This window comes from Parambassis ranga, chromosome 5, assembly GCF_900634625.1.
Source record: "Parambassis ranga chromosome 5, fParRan2.1, whole genome shotgun sequence".
NCBI lineage: Eukaryota > Metazoa > Chordata > Actinopteri > Ambassidae > Parambassis > Parambassis ranga.
In genome coordinates this window covers 30,368,596-30,391,035 of record NC_041026.1, presented here as the reverse complement: position 1 = coordinate 30,391,035, position 22,440 = coordinate 30,368,596, and the positions used below count along the sequence as shown (strand labels likewise).

The following is a 22,440-nucleotide window of genomic DNA, read 5'->3' as shown; positions in this document are numbered from 1 at the left end:
GTAATTCATTTTCGCTTTCAGTTCAGTCAGATTCAGACCCGTATGTAGTTTATATTTAGCATTATCAGAATATCAGCAGAGCCTTTTGTTGGGAGGCTGTTTCTGCGGTAAAGCACATTAGCAGAGCAGTGAATTACAGACAGTAATAGTGGAGCGGTTGTTTCCCACTGATCCTTAACTCCATGAAATAATCTACATATTTTATCTAATAATTTTAACACAAAGCAACTCTTGATGTGGAGAGCTGTCTGGTCTCTTTATGAAAACAGATTATCTAAGCACATATAGCACACCTGCTACTGTAGCAGGCCACCCTCATCTATCAACCAGGTTATTGCAATCAGGTTCCTGCACGCCAGCAATAAAAATGGTCCTTTGATTGAATAAGAGCGAGGCAGGCTATAAGAGAGAGGCAAATGCACTCTTATAAACTTACTGCCTGCAGTTGCAGAGACGCAAGACAGATTTCTGTGCTTTGAATGATGGAATTGGATTTCATTTTGGTCTGATGGAAAATACAGGGTGATTATAGTGATTTATCATGTGTATGGGTATATATAGAGATTCTGCATGTTTACTAAGCAACTCTGGCTGTTATATGGCATATTTTATAGATAAAGATCATTAGTTGTAATATTCACAAAGTAGACAATATTGAATAAATCCAGGGGAAAGTATTATTTCTTTGCAATAAATATGGGTATTGTAGAGTAGGAGGGATGTAAGCACCACATAATAGAGAAGAAGATGCTCTATTTTTCAATACATATTTTATAAATAAAAAAATCTGCTTTAAACCCATATTCAGTGCAAAAACAAACTGAGAGGATATGTCCAGATCCGATCACATGATCGAAAATCGGGCTCAATTATGTGGTTTCAGACATGATAGGAATCAGATGTTACCTCCCGATCAGTACTCGGATATATATGTATTAGGGCTATAAAAGACTCTCTGGGGTGTTGTGTAGGGGTATGATTGTCGCTTTGGGTGCGAGAGGTCCTGGGTTCAAGACTCAGACGGAATTTCTATGTGAAATTTCCCAGCTTGGGATGAATAAAGAATGTTTATTCTATTCTATTCTATTCTATTCTATTCTATTCTATTGGTCCGTCTCAGTTCTTTTCCCTTCCACTATTTTGATTGTTTGTTTGTATGAATGAATGCCCTTTGAAACAGTGCAGAATTAGATTTTGATAGTTTCATAGAGCTTCATTGTTTTATAGAGTGTGCCGTTTGAGAGGTCCCACCTCCATTGGGGAAATTCAGTTACAGCAACAACAGGATGCGAACATGATGATTCTCAATGCTCTCCTGAATTTTAATCATATGGTCACTAAGACTAAGCAAATCCTATGAACCTCTCTGCAGTCAGTCCCCATATTCCTCTGCAGTACAGCTATTCACTGCCACACCTCCTCCTCTTCTTTTTCGTCATTTGGTTTAAATTGCACTTAGCAAACTAACTAGGAATACACTGCATTAAAGCATAAGAAGTTTATCCTATCTGTAAACATGGTGCCATGGTTTTGTGTTGATTGCTGCATTAGGCCAGGATGGTTTTGCCTTTCAGTTTACCTAACAGAAATATTAGATGATTTGAGATTTTACTCTGTGTGCACAGCCATAGCATTCCTTAAAAACTCACTATTCAGGCTATTCACTCCCAAGTTTGCATTTTTGTCATCAGGATGACATTTGGACTGTAATAGAGTCACGCCCTAGTTTGAATTAGTGTGTCAGTCTCTTTCTGTTTCAAAGCCATTCTCTGTTTACAGTTTCTTCTCTCTGAAGACAGAGATAAATCAACCCTGTTACTACCCATTTAGAGAGTGAGATACAAAACAATGCTGCAAAGGGTGGATAGAAATTATATAGCGAGGGATAGTGAGTAACAAAAATGCATTGTTTTTGTTTGTGTGTGTGAGTTATGTAAGTATTTATCAGCTTCCCGTTCTCTATATATCCTGAAGATATCCTGCGGTGACATGTGGTGTGTGTGTGTGTGTGTGTGTGCGCGCGCGCCTGCTGAGTCTGACAAAACAGAGCCAGCCAGCTGACAAAGTATTTAAGCTCTTTGTTAAACAGATTTCATGCTACAGCTGATGTTCTTAGAGCATTTGTCATTTAGTATTTGCTGTATTGTCCAGCGTTGGCTGCTTTTTTTGATTTCTACATCCTGCTGGGTAGAGCAGAACAAACAGTTTGACATGATGCTGTTTTTTTATTATTATTATTTCTCAAAATTTAACAACACACCTCAAGAATTATTTCATTATACAGTGATAAAATTCAACTTGTATTTTTTAACCTATCTGCAGATAACATATACTACCTGTTATAGAGTAAACATAATATCAAAAATGTTTTATCTATATGTTAAAAGGATCCCATTTCCCCTTATTCTATCATTAGCAAACAACTCTCACGTCAGTTTCTGGAACCATTTCAAGTACAACTCCAAAGAAAAAAAAAAAGATGATCATCATCCTTACCCTTTCAAATTCATAGAAAGTATGTATTTGTGACTTAGTGGTTCCTCCCAATGAAATTTAAATGAATTCTCTAATACTCTCTATACATTATCTTCTGCTAGACGTTCTACACTACAGCCACTACACTAGATTAGTTACATCTCCTAGTAGTGTGCATCTGTGGTAATTAAGCAAATTACTATGGTTTTTTTTTCCCAATGACTCTTGAGGAAAACTTTCAGCTTAAAAGTCTGTCTTTGTCTATCTTTAGCCAGCATGACACAACCAGTTGAAAGATCATGTATCAAATATCAGCCACAACTTTTTTCTAGCTTAGGTTAGCTTTATTAACTAATTACTTTATTTTAAAAATCAGCTGTACCCCTGTGAATGTTGTGAAGAATGAATGAATGAAGTAAAACATATTAGAATGTCACCATAAAACCAGTACATCAATTAATGTGATCTCTGTACCTTTGACCTTATAGCTCATCCTTTTGTATTTCCCAAAAGAACTAAAAAAAGAAAATGACAGTGATTTAATGAAGAAGGGCACTTTGCCTCAAGGTAATGGCTCTCTGCATACCTCTGTTTGGACCTTATTTCTCTCATTCTGACCACACCTGTGTAGATTCCACCTAAAACCCTTTATTTGATATGACAGCCTTTTCACTCATTTGTTTCCATAGTTACAGATTAAGAGACATCTGGTTTGCTAATTTGAAAAAAAAACACTTCACAGCTTTGAACGAGTGCCTTTAATACACATGAAGCAGACTTTCTAAGATCCTTCTGTCTAGGAGGCTTGATGGAGGTAAACGTGCAGGTTTGCATGAAGGACGTTCTGTTTGAGTGCACATAATCTTCAGGCAGTGGATGATTGACTAATTATCAATGGGACATACAGCCTGGGGAAGTGTTCACCTAAAGCCAAGCTGAAGGACGCCACAAAGGAACTAACAGTGAACCATGACCTCAACATCTGCAGGGTGTGTAATCAGGCAGCACAAATAAAAGAGAAAAGACACTGCGACTTGTGTCAAGGTCAAAAAGCATTTGAAGAAAGCTACAAGAGTAATGCTGCCCCAGTACATGGAGGAGGCCATGAGCACTGCTGGCACAGAAACTGTATGTCTTATACATTAAAATCAGCATCACCAGCAAAACATGTCGCATAGAACACTTTCACCATATAGTTTTAATCTCTAAACATAACCAAGTATTTTAACCCTTTCAACCCCACAGCCCCACAACATTTTTGGGGGCTTTTGCACCCAACAATAAAAGCCATAAAACACTGCAACCATGTAAAATATATATATATATATAATCATATTGCATATCAAATTAAACAAGACAAACTCTACTACAAGCACATATAGCTCATATTTGCACACAGCATAACTCCAACACATCATTTATCAATCATCAAAATAAAACTCTCATATCAAAGTCGACCCACATGGTTATTGCTGGCTCTGATACTTACAGTCACACAAACAAACAAGGTATCATATAAAAGATGAGACTTTTCCAATTGACACTGTTACATTTGTTTTGCTATATTATGAATATTTAGTAAATTTGGTAAATTAGAATCTAAAGATTATAAAAGTAAAAAAAAATACGCAAACAAGCAGCAGGAAAAAACAAAAGGAAGGACGAATGTTACAGCAAAGCACACCTCACACCCTGTTAGGTGCCTTCTGTTGTCCATTGCACCCATGCTGTCAGCTCCACAGCCATAGTTGTTGTTTTTTTTTATTCATTCATGTTTGGTTCATATAATTTAATTTGTGCAGTCACTTACAGTCGACCTATTCTTATAATAATTATGTGAAGTCATGTTTTGCATCCAAAGGTTTTGTATCTAAAATGTGACAATTTCAGTTATTTATTTGGTGCATTCTTTCATGTGTAAAGGCAAATACATAATTATAAACCATAATTAAATAGAAAAATTGTTGCATTTATTTAAACTACACAGACTACAGCAGTTTTTCCATGACACTGACAGTACGGAAAGTGTACCGTACATTTAAGGCACAAATGAGAACGAGCTGTATCTCCCTCCTCCCAGCTGTCAAACAGCTGTTGTGAATAATCCTGTAATGCAATACAACACCCTGCTGGAGTGCCCAGCACTATTAATAAAGGCTAAAAGGCCAAAAATACATAAATAAACAACCTAATAAATAAATAAACATGAAATCAGGAGTCTACATGGGAAGCTAAAGGGTCTGGGGGAATATAGGTCCAGATCCTGTGAGGTATATTCTATTACATTTACTAATGTCATCACACAGAAAACACGCCACACAACAAAATCAAGGAAATTATGAAAATAAATAAAGTACAACTACCTGAATAGTTTTAATTACATTTAGAAGATGTTAAGTTATTGATGTGTAGATAGGAACCTCCATAGTTTGCTATTTTCTATAGGTGCCTGCCAATAGCGCGATGTCAACATGGTGCCAAACTAGATTCAAACCCATCATCAGAATGAAACAGTTTTATGTTACCTTTTACCTCACTATCAACTGTTCTTCTCACATTACTGCACAATTGAATTAGCCTCGGCACTGCTTTCGAGCCACTGTGGTAGTATTAGCCAGTCATAGTAGCCCTACTATTTATTTTGTCACTGCAGTGGCTGTCAACTCACTTCCTTCTATCTCTATACAGTGCTCTATGTGTGCCATTTTCATCTGATTGTGTAGTGAAAATCATTAAACCCCTGCAGTGTACTTAACATATGCCATATTTCATTGTCAAAAGTAGTGTTTGAGCAATGGCTACTATATTAGCATTATGTACCATCATCTCCTTGCACAAAATATTCATCCAATTGACGTTCATGCGGCAGATTGTAATTATACCTCAGCAACATGGAATTATCATGAAATGTATACAATTCATTTTCAAACTCCCCATGTAGCATGTAGCAAATGAGCGGATAATTTGAGACGACGTAGACGTTTGTTACTTTGGTGTTTATGCCTAAGCAGCTGATTGGTAAACACAGCGTATTTTTAGCAATGGCTGCCTTGCTTAGCTTTAGCACAACTTCAGGCACATTTTGAATGCATGCTTCTGATTATTTTGTAAAGCCTTGCACTGCTCATCAGGCCACTAAAATTTCCCTTAATTACCCCTAACCAGAGTTTCAGACACAGGGTATATTATCAAAAACAGTGTCCAACAGTCACCGCTTGATACACTCAGTGCTCATTTAGAAAGTCTCTGTGATAAATAGCTCTCTCGTCCTGATGCATTTTTTTCCTGCTTCAGCAGCAACCCTCCTCAAGGTAGGCAAATTTAATAATGCACACATTATGTAAATGACCTCATTAAATAGAAAACGCATACTAAAAAAGCAGACCCCTCCAAACATGCTATCTCGTCTGTAGCGTTTACGCATATTCAGACCGCCTCCTGCACAGTTCATCACAGTGTGGTAATGAAAAATGAATAAAAGCCCCACAATTAGGTTATTATGCCCTTGATACATACAAAAACACAGATTCATAAAACCTCAGGGCAAGGCCAGAGATTACAAAAGGGAGATTTTTATTACCACACACACAAACACTGCTGACCTGTAGCTACTGGACAGGAAGTGGGAAAAACAAACAAACAACAACAACAAAAGACACTGGATCACTGCACAGAATAGAATGAACATCACTGTCACCTCCCTGTAAATAAGTGGGCTTGAAAGTAAAACAACTCCACCAGCCTCTGCCTATCATATAAGGATGATATGCCAATAACATAGTGGTGCAGTGGTTAAGCTAGCTAGTCCTTGTTTGAATATGGCTGGGGCCTTTCTGTGCAGAGCTTGCTGATTCTCCCACTTCGTTGGTCTTCTCCAGGTGCTCCAGTTCGCTCTCCTATGCCAAAGATGTGCATGCATTGGCCCTTGTGAGTGCCCTTTCTATATCTTTCTATACCTCGCTTCTTGCCCATTTACAGCTGGGATAGGCTTCAGTCCTCCAGTGACCCTGTGCTACAGGGCAAAGCAGGATAAGAAAATAAATGGCTCAATGGTTAAGCCAATACCCTACATAGATGTCAATGCTCCTACACAGTACACAGTACACAGTACTTACACAGTGTACCCTAGCAGCTAAGCAAAGATAGAGATACATTATTTACACTATATGTAAACATAAAAAAAATATATGGGTCATTGTTTAACTTTAAGCAGCACAAAGTGCTTGATATTGTTTCAGGCACTCAGAAAGCTTACCTGTTCAAACAGGCACCTCATAGACCGAGGGTATAACCATCAATGTAGCACCAGCTTGAATCCAGCCTGTGCTGTTTAATGCTTGTCACACCTTTTCTCTCTCTCCCCCATTGCTCCCCTCCATGTTCTGCTATTAAAAGTCAAATCAGACCAAAACATAATTTAAACTCTACCACCATCTCCTCAGCTGTGATGTGCAATGTTTTTAAGTTTTGAAAACAACATGGTAGTGGACAAATATTCTTGCTATATGCAAATGTATGTACAAATCTGTCCAGAATATTCTCTGCAATAGCCTGAAAGGTACTGTATGTTCAAAATAAAATTAAATTGAACTGAATAACAGCTAATTAACTAATTAATATTGTTGTAATCCACTGGCATGGTATTGATTAGCAGCTGTGTATTAGAGAGTGAGAAAGAAAGCATGCACCATGTTTCTCCTGCAAACCTGGAATAACAAGCAGGGTCACTGATAGTATTTCTCTGTGTGTGGAAGCCCTGATTTCTGCTCAAGGAGGTTAGCTTGTTATCCAAGCCATTAATGCTGCATTACTTTTTTCCAAGCTATGCTGTCTAAACCTTGACAAGTAGTTTTAATATTAGCTATTTCAGAACAGAAGAACACTTACTATATATTGAATATTATTGGTATGACTATCACAACAATTCATGTCATATGTCATTACATTTGGTGGTTGCTAAGAATTCACAATCTAATACACTAATGTAGTTTCTGCTTTATAGTAAGTCATGGCTGTTTGTAGCAGGTTGTTAGGGCCATTACCATATCATCCATGCAGAGAAGGAAATCAAAGTTAACCATACAGATGGCCAAGTTAGTGACAGCAGGGGAGCTGACACCAGAAGGGGGCCCAGGAAAAAGTCAATTAAATCCTTAAAAGCATAAAAATAAGGAGTCTCTGTAGTGTGCAGGTAGCACGCTTGATGAAATGCACAGTCACCCTCCTGTGATTTGTGACATGGCAGCAACGCTCCACTCTGGCATCTCCAACGTACTGTGAAGTAATGAAGACTCTCTATGGAAACTATCTCTGTCACATCAGTCTGTCGGACAATTCCCAGGTGAAACAGTACTGCTTTCTCTAGACAGATCACAACACCTAAACCATGTTTTTTGTGCTTACAGCATGTCCACGTTCATGTGCTTCCCAGGAAGGCTGGGGACTTTGAACGAAATGACAGCATCTATGATGAGGTAAGATGGCATTTTTTTCAAGCCTGTAAACTTCAAATGATGACCATTATAATAACATAGATAATAGATGAACAGAAGTCTTTTAAACTAAACTATGTATCATTTTTTAAGGTTGTTCTGTTTTTTAAGCTTAAAAATCACATATAACCTGTATGTATTCACTTTTATGTACTGCCAGAATAAAACCACGCATGTTTTTTCATACTGTATATGAGAGAATTATTCACCCAATTAAGCCATGCTTTGTGCTTTAGTGCAAGACAAAATTCTTCTAAAAATTAAAAAAAAATAAAAAATACAGCCCAAGACAGAGCTACAATCTTAGTGGTCTGTCAGATGGGGTTTAAACCTGATAACCAGCTGGGTCTTTTTTTATGTAGAAATGTTCTTCAGACCTGAAGGTGGTTTTTTTACACACTCAGAAAATCAAAGTGACTCTTTTTTTTTTTCAAATGGGCATGAGGTGTCGTAGGAATAGCTGGCTGATAGTTGACAGTAGGTGAGTAAACTGATCTATGATTGGTTGAGTTGTAGTTGTCATTCATTGAATGATGGGACATGCTTACAATGGGAGATGCTGACCCCCCTTTGTCTTCATGCTCTGAGTGTTTTTAATGGATTTTTGCAAACTCTAACTGAGATTAGCTTTTATCATGCTTCTTCTACCTAAAAGGCTTGAATAATGGAGTGCTGCTGATTCTCCTTGCAGGAGACTTTGTGTTGGGGCACAGGTCACTTCTTTGACCAAGAACACACACTATGTGAGCAGTTACTCACAATGGCTGCTGGCCAGTAATAGTCAAGTTCTGGTGGTGTCAAACTTTATCCATTTTTTGCAGGTGCTGAGGTCACTGTTGTCATGGGAATAATGGAATTAGCTATCCACCAGATTTAGCAGTGCAACAAAGGCTGGGAATTTTGAACAACAAATGTTGTTTGGTACCAAAGATGTTTTTCCCAAATGTTGGTATTAACTACAAGTTGACAGAAGTACCACGTTGGGTTAAACGGGAAGCCTTCTACAGATCACACTATTCCAAATTCACAGCTGTCGGTATGACTTTGTGCCCTAGAAGGACACATCTCTTGGTCTACAACGGGCACACTGTGTCCTTCAAAGGATGCATGTCTTAGATTGGGACACAGCTGGAAAGTGCATAAATTAATTAAAATAGTTATGGTACTGCAGTCCATTTATCTTCGCCCACCGTACAACTGCCATTGTTCTCCAGAAGTGGAACCGCTGTGTGTTACTGCAGGGATATGAAAACACAATTCACTGCTAATGAACTGATTCACCTGTGGCTCCTAATAACTTTAATTAAACATCTGAGAGATGAGTTGAACAAATATCAGTGGGCTCTACAGCCCTGAGGAGCCAGAATCTCCAAACCAATGAACTACAACACTTCAATAAGAAAATAATGAACATGCCTTTCAGGCGCTTTTAAGTTTCTCTATGACATTTTGAATTTGTAACAAGAGAGGTGTAGAAATGAATATCAATGACTGGTGAGTTTGATATGAATATTCTAATAATCATGTCTAATAAAAAGAACTTTAGTATATTTCTCATCCTGCCTGAGGGGAGGAAGTGAAACATGCAGTTCCACAGCAGAGTCCCAGCAGGAAAATATAAATAGGTTTGTTTTTAATTTGCATGTGATCATAAGGGTTATTGTGAGAGCAGCGGCGACGCCACCATTTATATTTTCCATGTCACGCCCGGCAAATGAGAACATTTTTCTTTGAGGTGTTTTTCTGTGCGGTGAATAATCAGCCAGCGTTTGCTCACCCCATACCGTCCCCACTGTTAAGTGTTTTACAGCCCAGCCCAACAGAGCAGGTGAAGCCCTTTCGTCTCTATACGGTGAAAAGGGGAGGAAACAGCCATCTACTTCCAGCATCATTTTGTTTTGTTCACAGCTAAGTCCATCAGTATTATAGCTGCGAATGGTCAACATTTCATAAAATGAAAGAATAAAGGAAAAGCTAGACAAAGGTGTAAAGTAAATGAGGGAAGTAAATGGTATCATGTAAATGTAACAAGGCTTGGCTAAAAGTCAAGCACGTCAAAATTTGATGTAGTTTTTTCTAAAATTGTTCTCGACATCAATGAGCTCTTTCATGTGTTTTCAAATTTGGATTGGCCCTTCCAAACAACTTCATATTGTCTTCAACTCTAAATCTGCTCAGATTGTCAGATGTTGTTACATTAAACAAAATATAAAAGCTTGCAAGATTTAACAAGGTTAGATGGAAGCACTTTTTTGGGCATCAGTCCAATCTGATCACCAATGAATCCACAAAAAAAAATGTCCTAATTGCTTTTGGGTTTTCTCTTCGGTGCTACTATGAAAAATTAAATATTATCATGTAGTATCATATCTTATCTTCCGTATCACATTGTTTTATATATCATGTATTATATCATATTGTGATTTTTTTTATTGCATCAAATCATTTTGCGTAATCTTATTGTTTCATACAAATAATTTTATCATATCATGTCATATTATATTTTGTCACATTAAATTGTTATTATCTAATTATTGTGTTCTAACTGTTTCAGCCCATCTGAGGAAATTGTAACATAAGGGCAATATTTTAGTTCTTGAACACAGAGAATGTGACCGTATTTCTCCAGCCCCATGTGCTGGCAGCCGAAAATGGCCACCGCACGAGGGAACCGTTTCCATGAAATTTGTGTGTTGTAAGATTATCTCAAGTTCTTATCCTTTTTTAATGCTAAACCTTAACCAGTAGTTTTTTTTTTGCCTAACTCCAACTGCATGTAAAAACACAGGTGACACAGGTGAAAACAAAACAGCTGGTGGTGTCCAGGGCCTTGAACCCCAGACATTAAAGTAAAAGTCCGCCATGTTTCAGGTAACCCCCACAATGTTTCTAACACAAACTTTTGCAGTATTTATGCAATAATTGGATGACTTCAGGCAATACTATCACATGTGCTGTTAGCTTAAACAGCATATTGTAACATAGCTAACATAATGTCATATATTGGGCTATAGGTCTATGCTCTGTTGTAACATTACCATGTGTCAACAAAACGTGTCATTTTATGTGACGGTATGTTGAACTGTTACCTCTGTGTTTAGGTGTGTGTTTTTGCCATATGTCTTTTTTGTTGTGTGTATTTTTGTCATCATCCTAACCAGGCACAGCTGATGAAAATCAGCCTGTATAGATATATCTGCCCCGTGTACATAATGGACAAACATGCACATGACAGTGAATGTGCACTGAGATTGGTTAATAAAGCAAAAACACTTGACAATGCAGCTACATGAAAGTAAGAAAGTTCAGAAAGCAGGCTCTGACAGTAAGACAGGTGAAAAGCAATTTATAACTTACACCTTCAGTGCTAGGCGAGGAAGCCCAGTGCTTTATCAGATGCAGATAGAGCATGACAGTGAAGCCACAGTCAACAAGCTGTTTATCATTGTAAAGAGAAGGAATGGGACTCAGGAGTGCAGTTGTATTGTCATTTTATTTAGATGAAGTGCGGGAGGCTGACACTGCTCGGTCGATCCGGTGGTGCTGACAGCAGCTCTGATAGAGAACAGCCAGCATCTAAACACTGCTGTAGCTGTGTGTTTGCCCCGTCTCTCTGCCACTCCCTCTGGTTCTGTCTGTTGGTATCTCTGTCTCCGTCTGATGTACCAGATGGCACATGGAATGTTCTTTAGCGTCACCTTGCCTAAAAGGAGCTGTCACAGCATGTCATACGTATTTGTGTTCCATGTTTTTTTCCTTTATTCGTTTTAGTTATTTTGTCATTTGGAATCAAAGCTCGTAATAGAGACAGTGTTAAGTGCTCTACTTCAGTCTTTTTGAGTTCTTACTATTATACCTTGCCTGTCATGTTAGAGTACAGTGAGGCTGTATCAGTCTATAAAGGGAAGACTGTCACAGCTGGGAAACACTCCACATTTCATCACAGTGATTTTACTTAAAGCTTTGGCAGGAGTGGAGCTAAAAATGTCAATTTTATAAAGAGGCTGCAACTAGAGGAGAGATCAAGTCTTTCATCCTCAGTGGTGAAGGGGGTTTACACAGTCAGCATTCAAAAACTTCCATGAACAAAAATATAAACGCAACACTTTTGTTTTTGCTCCCATGTTTCATGAGATGGACTTGAAGATCTAAACTTCATTCCAGATACACAATATTACCATTCCTCTCAAACATTGTTCACAAATCTGTCTAAATGTGTGATAGTGAGCACTTCTGCTTTGCTGAGATAATCCATCCCACCTCACAGGTGTGCCACATCAAGATGCTGATCTGACATCATGATTAGTGCACAGGTGTACCTTAAACTGCCCACAATAAAAGGCCACCCTGAAATGTGCAGTTTTGTCTCACAGCAAAATGCCACAGATGCCACAAGCATTGAGGGAGCGTGCAATTGGCATGCTGACAGCAGGAATGTCAACCAGATCTGTTGCTCGTGCATTGAATGTTCATTTCTCCACCATAAGCCGTCTCCAAAGGCATTTCAGAGAATATGGCAGTACATCCAACCGGCCTCACAACCGCAGACCACGAGTAACCACACCAGCCCAGGACCTCCACATCCAGCAGGTTCACCTCCGAGATCGTCTGAGAGCTGCTGAAACAATTGGTTTGCATAACCAAACAATTTCTGCACAAACTGTCAGAAACCGTCTCAGGGAAGCTCAACTGCATGCTCGTCGTCCTCATCGGGGTCTTAACCTGACTCCAGATCGTCGCCGTAACAGACTTGAGTGGGCAAATGCTCACATTCGATGGCGTCTAGCACGTTGGAGAGGTGTTCTCTTCACGGATGAATCTCGGTTTACATTGTTCAGGGCAGATGGCAGACAGCGTGTGTGGCGTCGTGTGGGTGAGCGCTTTGCTGATGTCAATGTTGTGGATCGAGTGGCCCATGGTGGTGGTGGGGTCATGGTATGGGCAGGCATCTGTTATGGACGAAGAACACAGGTGCATTTTATTGATGGCATTTTGAATGCACAGAGATACCGTGATGAGATCCTGAGGCCCATTGTTGTGCCATACATCCATGAACATCACCTCATGTTTCAGCAAGATAATGCATGGCCCCATGTTGCAAGGATCTGTACACAATTCTTGGAAGCTGAAAATGTCCCAGTTCTTGCATGGCCAGCATACTCACCGGACATGTCACCCATTGAACATGTTTGGGATGTGCTTGACCGGCGTATACGACAGCGCGCACCAGTTCCCACTAATATCCAGCAACTTCGCACAGCCATTGAAGAGGAGTGGACCAACATTCCACAGGCCACAATAGACAATCTGATAAACTCTATGCGAAGAAGATGTGTTGCACTGCATGAGGCAAATGGTGGTCACACCAGATACTGACTGGTTCTGAGTCCCCAGACCGCCAATAAAGCAGAAACAAAATGCACATTTCAGGGTGGCCTTTTATTGTGGGCAGTTTAAGGTACACCTGTGCACTAATCATGATGTCAGATCAGCATCTTGATGTGGCACACCTGTGAGGTGGGATGGATTATCTCAGCAAAGCAGAAGTGCTCACTATCACACATTTAGACAGATTTGTGAACAATGTTTGAGAGGAATGGTAATATTGTGTATCTGGAATGAAGTTTAGATCTTCAAGTCCATCTCATGAAACATGGGAGCAAAAACAAAAGTGTTGCGTTTATATTTTTGTTGAGTGTATATATATATATTTCTTTCTGTAAGGCTTGTTGTGTAGTAAGCCCAGTAGTGTTTATTTTGTAAACTTTAATTAAAAATTAAAGCTGTAAGCAGCATTGCAGGCCCTCGTGCACCTTGCGATCCGCGGGGCCATCGTAGTTTCCTCTCCTATGCTCTCGTCTCCTATACTCTCCTGTCCTATGCTCTCCTCTCCTCTGATTTCCAGAGATGTACAACAAGCACATGTTTACAACCAAACTTTCCTGTTACCAGTAGGTGGCGCTATGACCGTATCATTCTGTTAGCATATATGTCTGTTCAGACTCGGGTCCATAGCAGTACTATAAGATTTTGTCCACATTGCATAAAGTATATGGGTAGTACTGCATAAAACACAGCGAGTTCCTTTGTAATGGCGAATGGTCAGCTTTGAGGCCAGATTGGATGAAGTATGCGAGGCGTGAAAAGTTTTGTAGGAGGGTCACAAATCGCCAAAAATTAACAGAAATTTCAAAATCGCGGACTTCCTGTTAGGTTTGGAGGGGGGGTCCAAGAGACTTTTTTGTGCATCTTGGGGTGATACACATGTGTGCCAATTTTCATGAGCCTCCCCAAAACAGGCCACAGGGGCATGCAGAAAAACCTATGAAAACACAACATTTTGTGTAGCCAGTAGGTGGCGCTCTGTCAAAGCCTCAATATTGTTGTATAGATGTGTTTTGAGTCAGACTCTGATCATACACGTGACATTTCGTACAGATCGGACAGAAAACGAATAAGTTATAGCGACTTCCTGTTTCCTCTGAAATGGTCAAACTTTGAGGCCACGCCCCGGCCACACCGTCAGACTTTTGTAAGAGTTTTGGAATGCGTCTATTCCCTATGGTGTCCTGAGTGGACACGGTGACTTTCAGCTCAATCCGATGAAGTATGCGAGGCGTGAAAAGTTTTGCAGCAGGGTCACACATCGCCAAAAATGGTCACAAACTTTCAAATGGCGGACTCCCTGTTGGATTTGGAGGGGGGGGTCCAAGAGACTTTTTTGTGCGTCTTGAGGTGATACATATGTGTGCCAATTTTCATAATCCTGTGTCAAACTGGCCAGAGGGGCTACACGTTGGGGGCACTATAGAGCCATATTCCTATGTGCATTTCAAAACTCAGCAAATTTCAAAATTTTTCGGGCGAATGAATTTTTCTACCAAGTTTGATGAGTTTTTGGGCATGTTAAGGCCCCCAAAAATGCGATCTTGGAGGGGGAAAAAAAAAAAAAAATTAAAGCTGCAAGCAGCATTGCGGGCCCTCGCGCACCTTGCGATCCGCGGGGTCATCGCAGTCTTCTCTCCTATGCTCTCGTCTCCTATACTCTCCTGTCCTATGCTCTCCTCCTCTCATTTCCACAAATATACAACAAACACATGTTTACAACCAAACTTTCCTGCTACCAGTAGGTGGCGCTATGACCGTATCATCCTATTAGCATATATATCTGTTCAGACTCGGGTCCATAGCAGTACAGTAAGATTTTGTCCACATTGCATAAAGTATATGGATGGTACTGCATAAAACACAGCGAGTTCCTTTGTAATGGCGAATGGTCAACTTTGAGGCCACTCCCCCACCACACGGTAATACTTTTGAAAGAGTTTTGGAATGCGTCTATTCCCTATGGTGTCCAAAGTTGACACAGTGAGTTTTAGCTCAATTGGATGAAGTATGTAAGGCTTGAAAAGTTTTGTAGCAGGGTCACAAATCGCCAAAAATTAACAGAAATTTCAAAATCGTGAACTTCCTGTTGGGTTTGGAGGGGGGGTCCAAGAGACTTTTTTGTGCGTCTTGGGGTGATACACATGTGTGCAAATTTTCATGATCCTGTGTCAAACTGGCCAGCGGGGCTACGCGTTAGGGCAAAAAATACAGGGAGTTCCTTTGTAATGGCGAATGGTCAACTTTGAGGCCACTCCCCCACCACATGGTAATACTTTTGAAAGATTTTTGGAATGCGTCTATTCCCTATGGTGTCCTGAGTGGACACAGTGAATTTCAGCTCAATTGCATGAAGTATGTGAGGCGTGAAAAGTTTTGAAGCAGGGTCACAAATAGGCACAAAATGGCCACAAAAGTCAAAATGGCGGACTTCCTGTTGGGTTTGGAGGGGGGGTCCAAGAGACTTTTTTGTGCGTCTTGGGGTGATACACATGTGTGCTAATTTTCATGATCCTGTGTCAAACTGGCCAGCGGGGCTATGCGTTAGGGCAAAAAATACATGGAGTTCCTTTGTAATGGCGAATGGTCAACTTTGAGGCCACACCCCCACCCCACCGTCAGACTTTTGTAAGAGTTTTGGAATGCGTCTATTCCCTATGGTGTCCTGAGTGGACACGGTGAGTTTTAGCTCAATTGGATGAAGTATGCGAGGCGTGAAAAGTTTTGTAGCAGGGTCACAAATCGCCAAAAATTTACAGAAATTTCAAAATCGCGGACTTCCTGTTGGGTTTGGAGGGGGGGTCCAAGAGACTTTTTTGTGCACCTTGGGGTGATACACATGTGTGCCAATTTTCATGACCCTACTCAAAACAGGCCAGGGGGGCAGGCAGAAAAACCTATGAAAACACAACATTTTGTGTAGCCAGTAGGTGGCGCTCTGTCAAAGCCTCAATATTGTTGTATAGATGTGTTTAGGGTCAGGCTCTGATCATACATGTGACATTTCGTACATATCGGACAGAAAACGAAGAAGTTATAGCGACTTCCTGTTTCCTCTGAAATGGTCAAACTTTGAGGCCACACCCCGGCCACACCGTCAGACTTTTGTAAGAGTTTTGGAATGCGTCTATTCCCTATGGTGTCCTGAGTGGACACGGTGAATTTCAGCTCAATCCGATGAGGTATGCGACGCATGAAAAGTTTTGCAGCAGGGTCACACATCGCCAAAAATTGCCACAAACTTTCAAATGGCGGACTTCCTGTAGGGTTTGGAGGGGGGGTCCAAGAGACTTTTTTGTGCGTCTTGAGGTGATACATATGTGTGCCAATTTTCATAATCCTGTGTCAAACCGACCAGAGGGGCTACGCGTTGGGGGCGCTATAGAGCCATTTTTCTATGTGCATTTCAAAAGTCAGCAAATTTCAAAATTTTTCGGGCGAATGAATTTTTCTACCAAGTTTGGTGAGTTTTTGGGCATGTTAAGGGCCCCAAAAATGCGATCTAAGGGGGGGAAGGAAGAAAAAAAAAAAAAAAAATGAAAAATAATAATCCTAAGGGTTTCAATAGGGCTCTTGCACCATTCGGTGCTCGGGCCCTAATAATAATAATCCTAAGGGTTTCAATAGGGCTCTTGCACCATTCGGTGCTCGGGCCCTAAAAATAATAATCCTAAGGGTTTCAATAGGGCTCTTGCACCATTCGGTGCTCGGGCCCTAATAATAATCCTAAAGGTTTCAATAGGGCTCTTGCACCATTCGGTGCTCGGGTCCTAATAATCCTAAGGGTTTCAATAGGGCTTTTGCACCATTCGGTGCTCGGGCCCTAATAATAATTCCTAAGGTTTCAATAGGGCTCTTGCACCATTCGGTGTTCGGGCCCTAATAATAATCCTAAGGGTTTCAATAGGGCTCTTGCACCATTCGGTGCTCGGGCCCTAAATAATAATCCTAAGGGTTTCAATAGGGCTCTTGCACCATTCGGTGCTCGGGCCCTAATAATCCTAAGGGTTTCAATAGGGCTCTTGCACCATTCGGTGCTCGGGCCCTAATAATAATACCTAGGGAGGATTGAAGCAAGGCATCTGGACTTGTAGAGTTTTCTAGAAGACGTTTCGCTGCTCATCCAAGCAGCTTCATCAGTTCTAACTGTTTGGTGGGGAAACATGGTTTATATGTGGTTACAGACCTATGTGGGTGGGTCTGGGTACAACTTAAAAAAACTTAAAGTTAGTGCAGTTACTGCATTTGTTTTTTTTGGATCATTTTGGATCATCTTCTTTTAATATATCAGTTATATACTTTTTGCACTAAAGTCTGTTTGTTTCTAGGAGACAGAACCAGCCTCTATCCTGGCATCACTTATATAGCAGGTGTGGGGCCCCATGATTCCTTTACTTGTAACTAACTCTAACTAAAATAGTTTGGAAATTGCTCCTAAGGACCATTCAGGCTTGTGGTGCTGTACATTTTTTCCCTCAGATCTATCTCTGCCTTAAGAACTCCTGTCTCCCCTGTAGACAGGGGTGCTGTGTGTAATATTCATATTAGTTAATAGTAATATATATCCCAATCTAAATCAAATTATTATTATTTTGTAGTGTATACAGGAAGAATTTTTTCATTATGAGAATTATTGATACTTCTCCATCCTCTCCCATGTGTGTGTGTGTGTGTGTGTGTGCGTGCACACTTATGGTGCATTCTCATATTGTGTGCCTGTCTACTCTGTGCTCTCTGCTCATTATCACATCCTATACTAACCAAATTTCTTGGAGCCTTCTTTACAACAACATCTTCATTGCTGTCACTTGATTTTTGTTAACATTGTATCTTATCTCTTCTGCAGCTGTGCACCAGAGAGATAAGATACAATGTAGTAGTAGCCACGGTGTGCTGCTGCTGGCCTTCACACTTGTTTCTGCTATCTGTTATTGTGTAGAATTTTCCAAAGCTGATCATTGTCAAGCTGAATTTCATCCTAATCCTGTTTTGAGATTGTTTCTTTGCCCTCTTCAGTGCATCTGAATGTAAAACAATGATGAAGTGCCTGTAACATCTATTTATATTTAAATAAAAGTTTGAATGCAAATGTCATTCTTTTAAATGAAGATGACACTTAAGCTCATTGGCTCCCCTTAAGCTTGTTACCATCTTTATCAGTGTGACATTTCAACTCACATCTCAAAACCATGGAGGATTTCTGAGTGGCATGACCCAGCCTCTCATAACAACAGATTTGTGTACAAAGTGCCCTTATAGGTCCTCTTTGCTTATTAGCTGAATGCACATCCTGGTTGGAGTTGATCTTGTTGTGGACAGTAGGTTATTTGAAACTGGGGAATTAATCAGTGGGGAGCTCTTCATCTTCTCTGCACTCAGCCTTGTCCAGGAACACCAAGAACTCAATTACATCATGGCATGCTAGTGATCGTGGAACACAATGTCACTTCCTGATTATATGCTATAATGGTGTTGTCTCTGCTGTAGATGGTCAAGTAGCACACTTTTCTCCTATTTGTGTTCAGTTGACATTTAGACTCTTGTATGAAGAACCAAATCATGCTTTTCTGCTACTTCTGCTACTTTAAAACCAGGCTTTTCCTGGCTCGGTTAGCATTGACACAAGTTAGCCTGTAAGCTTTTTGGACAAGCTTTGGACATTGTCTCAAGTCACAATCATTTGCTAGCTATTATATGATATGTATTTATATATATTATGGCTTAGGAGCGGTTTCCTTTGTGGAAAAAAAAGCGCTCTCAGCACACACACACACAGAGCTTTGCTTATGCAAACACATAAACGAGTGACCTGCCATTCACCTTTGTAGAGAACCCTAAAAGTATCAGATCGGGACTCAATATCAGCAGATACTCCAAATCAAATGACCAAATGACTCTGACTCTGACTCGAGGGCAAAAAAAAACTGATCAGGACATCCCTAATAAAGGCATTTTTTAATCCTGGCTTCGTAGGCTTTAACACTTTTGCTTTTTGCTTTTTTAGGCTCTACTAAGACTGGCTACACACTGCACCCTATCTCTATAAGTTGGGTTGATTCAAGGTGTTACAACCCTCCGCTAGGGGGGAGAGGGTTGGGAACAATGACCAATCTGGACAAACGGGAGATTGGGTTAAAGTTATTTTATTATTTGATCAGCAGGTGATTACAGCAACTAAGAAGCAAATCTTTACAACAACTTAAAAATGAAAAGGAAACGAAAAGTGAACAGGAACCCTGCCAAAGCCGTATGCGGAAAACAAACAAAAGACACGCTTGACTCAGCGTCACTAGATGTATAATTACGGCAACAGGCAACTCAAAACAGGCCACTAAAAATCGGCCGGGCAAAGGATAAATTAAATACAGTCCAACAAGACCGCGGAGATAAATTAACTCAAATAGTACAAACGTACTCCAAAGAAAATAAAAAGGGAACTAAGGATCACAACCACGAGGTTGGAGTCTAACTACTATGGTTTCTCTTTAACAAACACAAAAGACCGCTTACCCAAAGGTTCACACAGAGCGGTTCTCGAAGTACGGGTTACAAATGAACATTCAATTTAAACACGAGGCAAGCCACAAACAAGTTCCTTCACAAGCCAGAGAGAGAGGGGGAGAGAGTTCACGCCACACACGGCTACAAGTCTTTCCTGTCTGGTTGTAGTTGGCCTTCGCCTTTTCAATGGGCTTCCTGAGGTGCGTCTTGGTGATTGGCTGAGGAGTGAACCAATCACGCAGCGGCTGGTCCGCCAATCGCTGCAGCTCCGGCTCAGCCTGATCGGTGTCCATTCATAATTTCACCCACACATACAGTCCATAAACCACACATACGGCCCAGGGCCGTAACACCCCTCCCCTTAAGAGGGAAGCCCATTCCTGTAATGAACAATTTTACACACGGGACAGAGCATCGGCCAACACATTTTCCTTCCCCTTTTTATGCATAATTTTCAAATGGTAACCCTGCACGATGGTTGCCCATCTCATCAGCCGCTGATTGTGGTTATACATGCGGCTAAGGAAAACCAGAGGATTATGATCTGTATACACCAATACAGGCTCAAGGCTAGATCCAACGTACACCTCAAAGTGCTGGAGTGCTAATAAGAGTGCTAGAGTTTCTTTCTCGATGGTGGAATAGTGGAGTTGATGTTTACAGAATTTACGAGAGTAGTAACTTACAACTCTGTCCACCCCATCGCTATCCTCCTGGAGGAGTACCGCGCCAGCTGCCATAGCGCTGGCGTCTACTTCCAGCTTGAAGGGACGTGTATGATCCGGCGCAGCCAAAACGGGTGCATTGCGCTTTCAAAAGCAGTTTGACACTCAGGGCTCCATCTGTAATCAACCTTGGGGCTAAGCAAACAGGTTAACGGGTGAACTACAGCGGAGAAATTCTTACAGAAATTTCTGTAATAGCCTACCATTCCGAGGAATCTGCGAAGGGCTTTCCTAGTTTCCGGAGCGGGGAAATGGAGAACCGCCTCTACCTTAGCGTCGATCGGCTTAACCTGTCCTCGGCCAACCTGTCTTCCTAGATACGTAACTGTAGCCTTACCGAATTCACATTTAGCGAGGTTTAGTGTGAGTGAGGCGGAAGCCAATCGAGTGAACACTTGCTCTAACATACGCATGTGTTCCGCCCAAGTGGAGCTGTGCACAACAAGATCATCCAGGTACGCAGTACAGTTGGGAAGGTCACACAGAACGGTGTTGATGAGCCGTTGGAAGGTGGCTGGGGCATTGCACATCCAAACGCAATCACTGTATATTGTAGGAAACGGTCAGGTGTCACGAACACCGAGATCTCTGAGGCACGCTTGGTGAGAGGCACCTGCCAATATCCTTTCAATAAATCTAATTTTGTCACGAATTCCGAGGTGCCAATAGTGTCCACGCAATCCTCAATGCGAGGTAATGGGTAAGCGTCAGCCACTGTTACAGCATTTACTTTGCGGTAATCGGTGATGAATCGGGGAGTTCCGTCCGGTTTAATTTCTAGGAGACAGGGAGAACTCCAGGGGCTACAGCTGGGGACAGCCAATCCGTTTTACACGAGAGAACATCACTAACTATAGTAGGAAATTTGTGAATGAGACCTATGACGTCATCGCATAGAGCGTCAGGGAGATATTTAAGGTGGTCAGGTAATGTTGCTACTACAGCGGAATTTGCAAGTCGAGCCGTGGTTGGAGCGGTATGCACTAAAGGACAATCCTGATTACATTCTTCTAGGGGTGCTAGAATAGCGCTGCACACAGACGAGACAGGAGAAGTTTCAGGACTCCTCTCTGTTTCACGGGACTGATACTCCTTTAACATGTTAATGTGACAGACTCTAGTCTTCTTACGGCGATCGGGTGTGCCAATAACATAGGTGGTGTCAGAGACGCATCCCAGCACCTCATGTGGCCCGCTGAAACGCACTGACAGCGCGGAGCCTGGAGGGGACAGCAAGGCTAAGACTTTGTCTCCGATTGTAAAATTATGTGGTATGGCCAAACGATCAAATCTAGCTTTTGTCTTGTCTTGAGAGAGTGAAAGTGACTGTTGTGCTGGTGTGCGTGCGCGGCACAAATGCGCACAGAATCTTTTGACATAGTCTGCGGCACTAGTGGGAGAAGCAGACACGGACAGGAACTTTTCTTGTAATGCTTTAAGAGGGCTGCGAAGGTTATGTCCGAAAACTAATTCAGCCGGGCTGAAACCTAGTGATTCTTGAACCGCCTCCCGCACGGCGAACACAGCGAAGGGAACTCCTTCATCCCAGTTTTTCTGTGAATCAAAACAGAATTTCCTTAGCATGGCATAGCCCAAATGTGGTAAAGAATTTCGTTAAAGCTTTTGCAACAGAACTAGACGTGATTTTCCGTAGGGGAAAAGCCTCGGGGAATCTGGTGGCAGTGCACATAACGGTGAGCAGGTATTGATTTCCGCTGCGTGTGCGGGGTAAGGGACCTACGCAATCAATAATTACAAACGGCTCCCCCAGTGCAGGAATCGGATGGAGTGGAGCGACAGGAATTTTTTGATTAGGCTTTCCCTGTCATGACCTGGTGTTTATTTCTGGTTTTGTTTTCCTT

At 41.1% G+C, this 22,440-nt stretch overlaps 1 protein-coding gene across 3 annotated transcripts in view; it reads left to right on the top strand.

The window, feature by feature from the left end:
- Nucleotides 1-22,440, top strand: part of fhit (fragile histidine triad diadenosine triphosphatase) — a 375,109-nt gene that overhangs the window by 311,711 nt on the left and 40,958 nt on the right. For all 3 annotated transcript variants that reach the window (XM_028406950.1, XM_028406949.1, XM_028406951.1), the window contains one exon: nucleotides 7,881-7,949. In XM_028406950.1, the coding sequence (XP_028262751.1) occupies nucleotides 7,881-7,949 (69 nt within the window). The remainder of the gene's footprint in view (nucleotides 1-7,880; nucleotides 7,950-22,440) is intronic.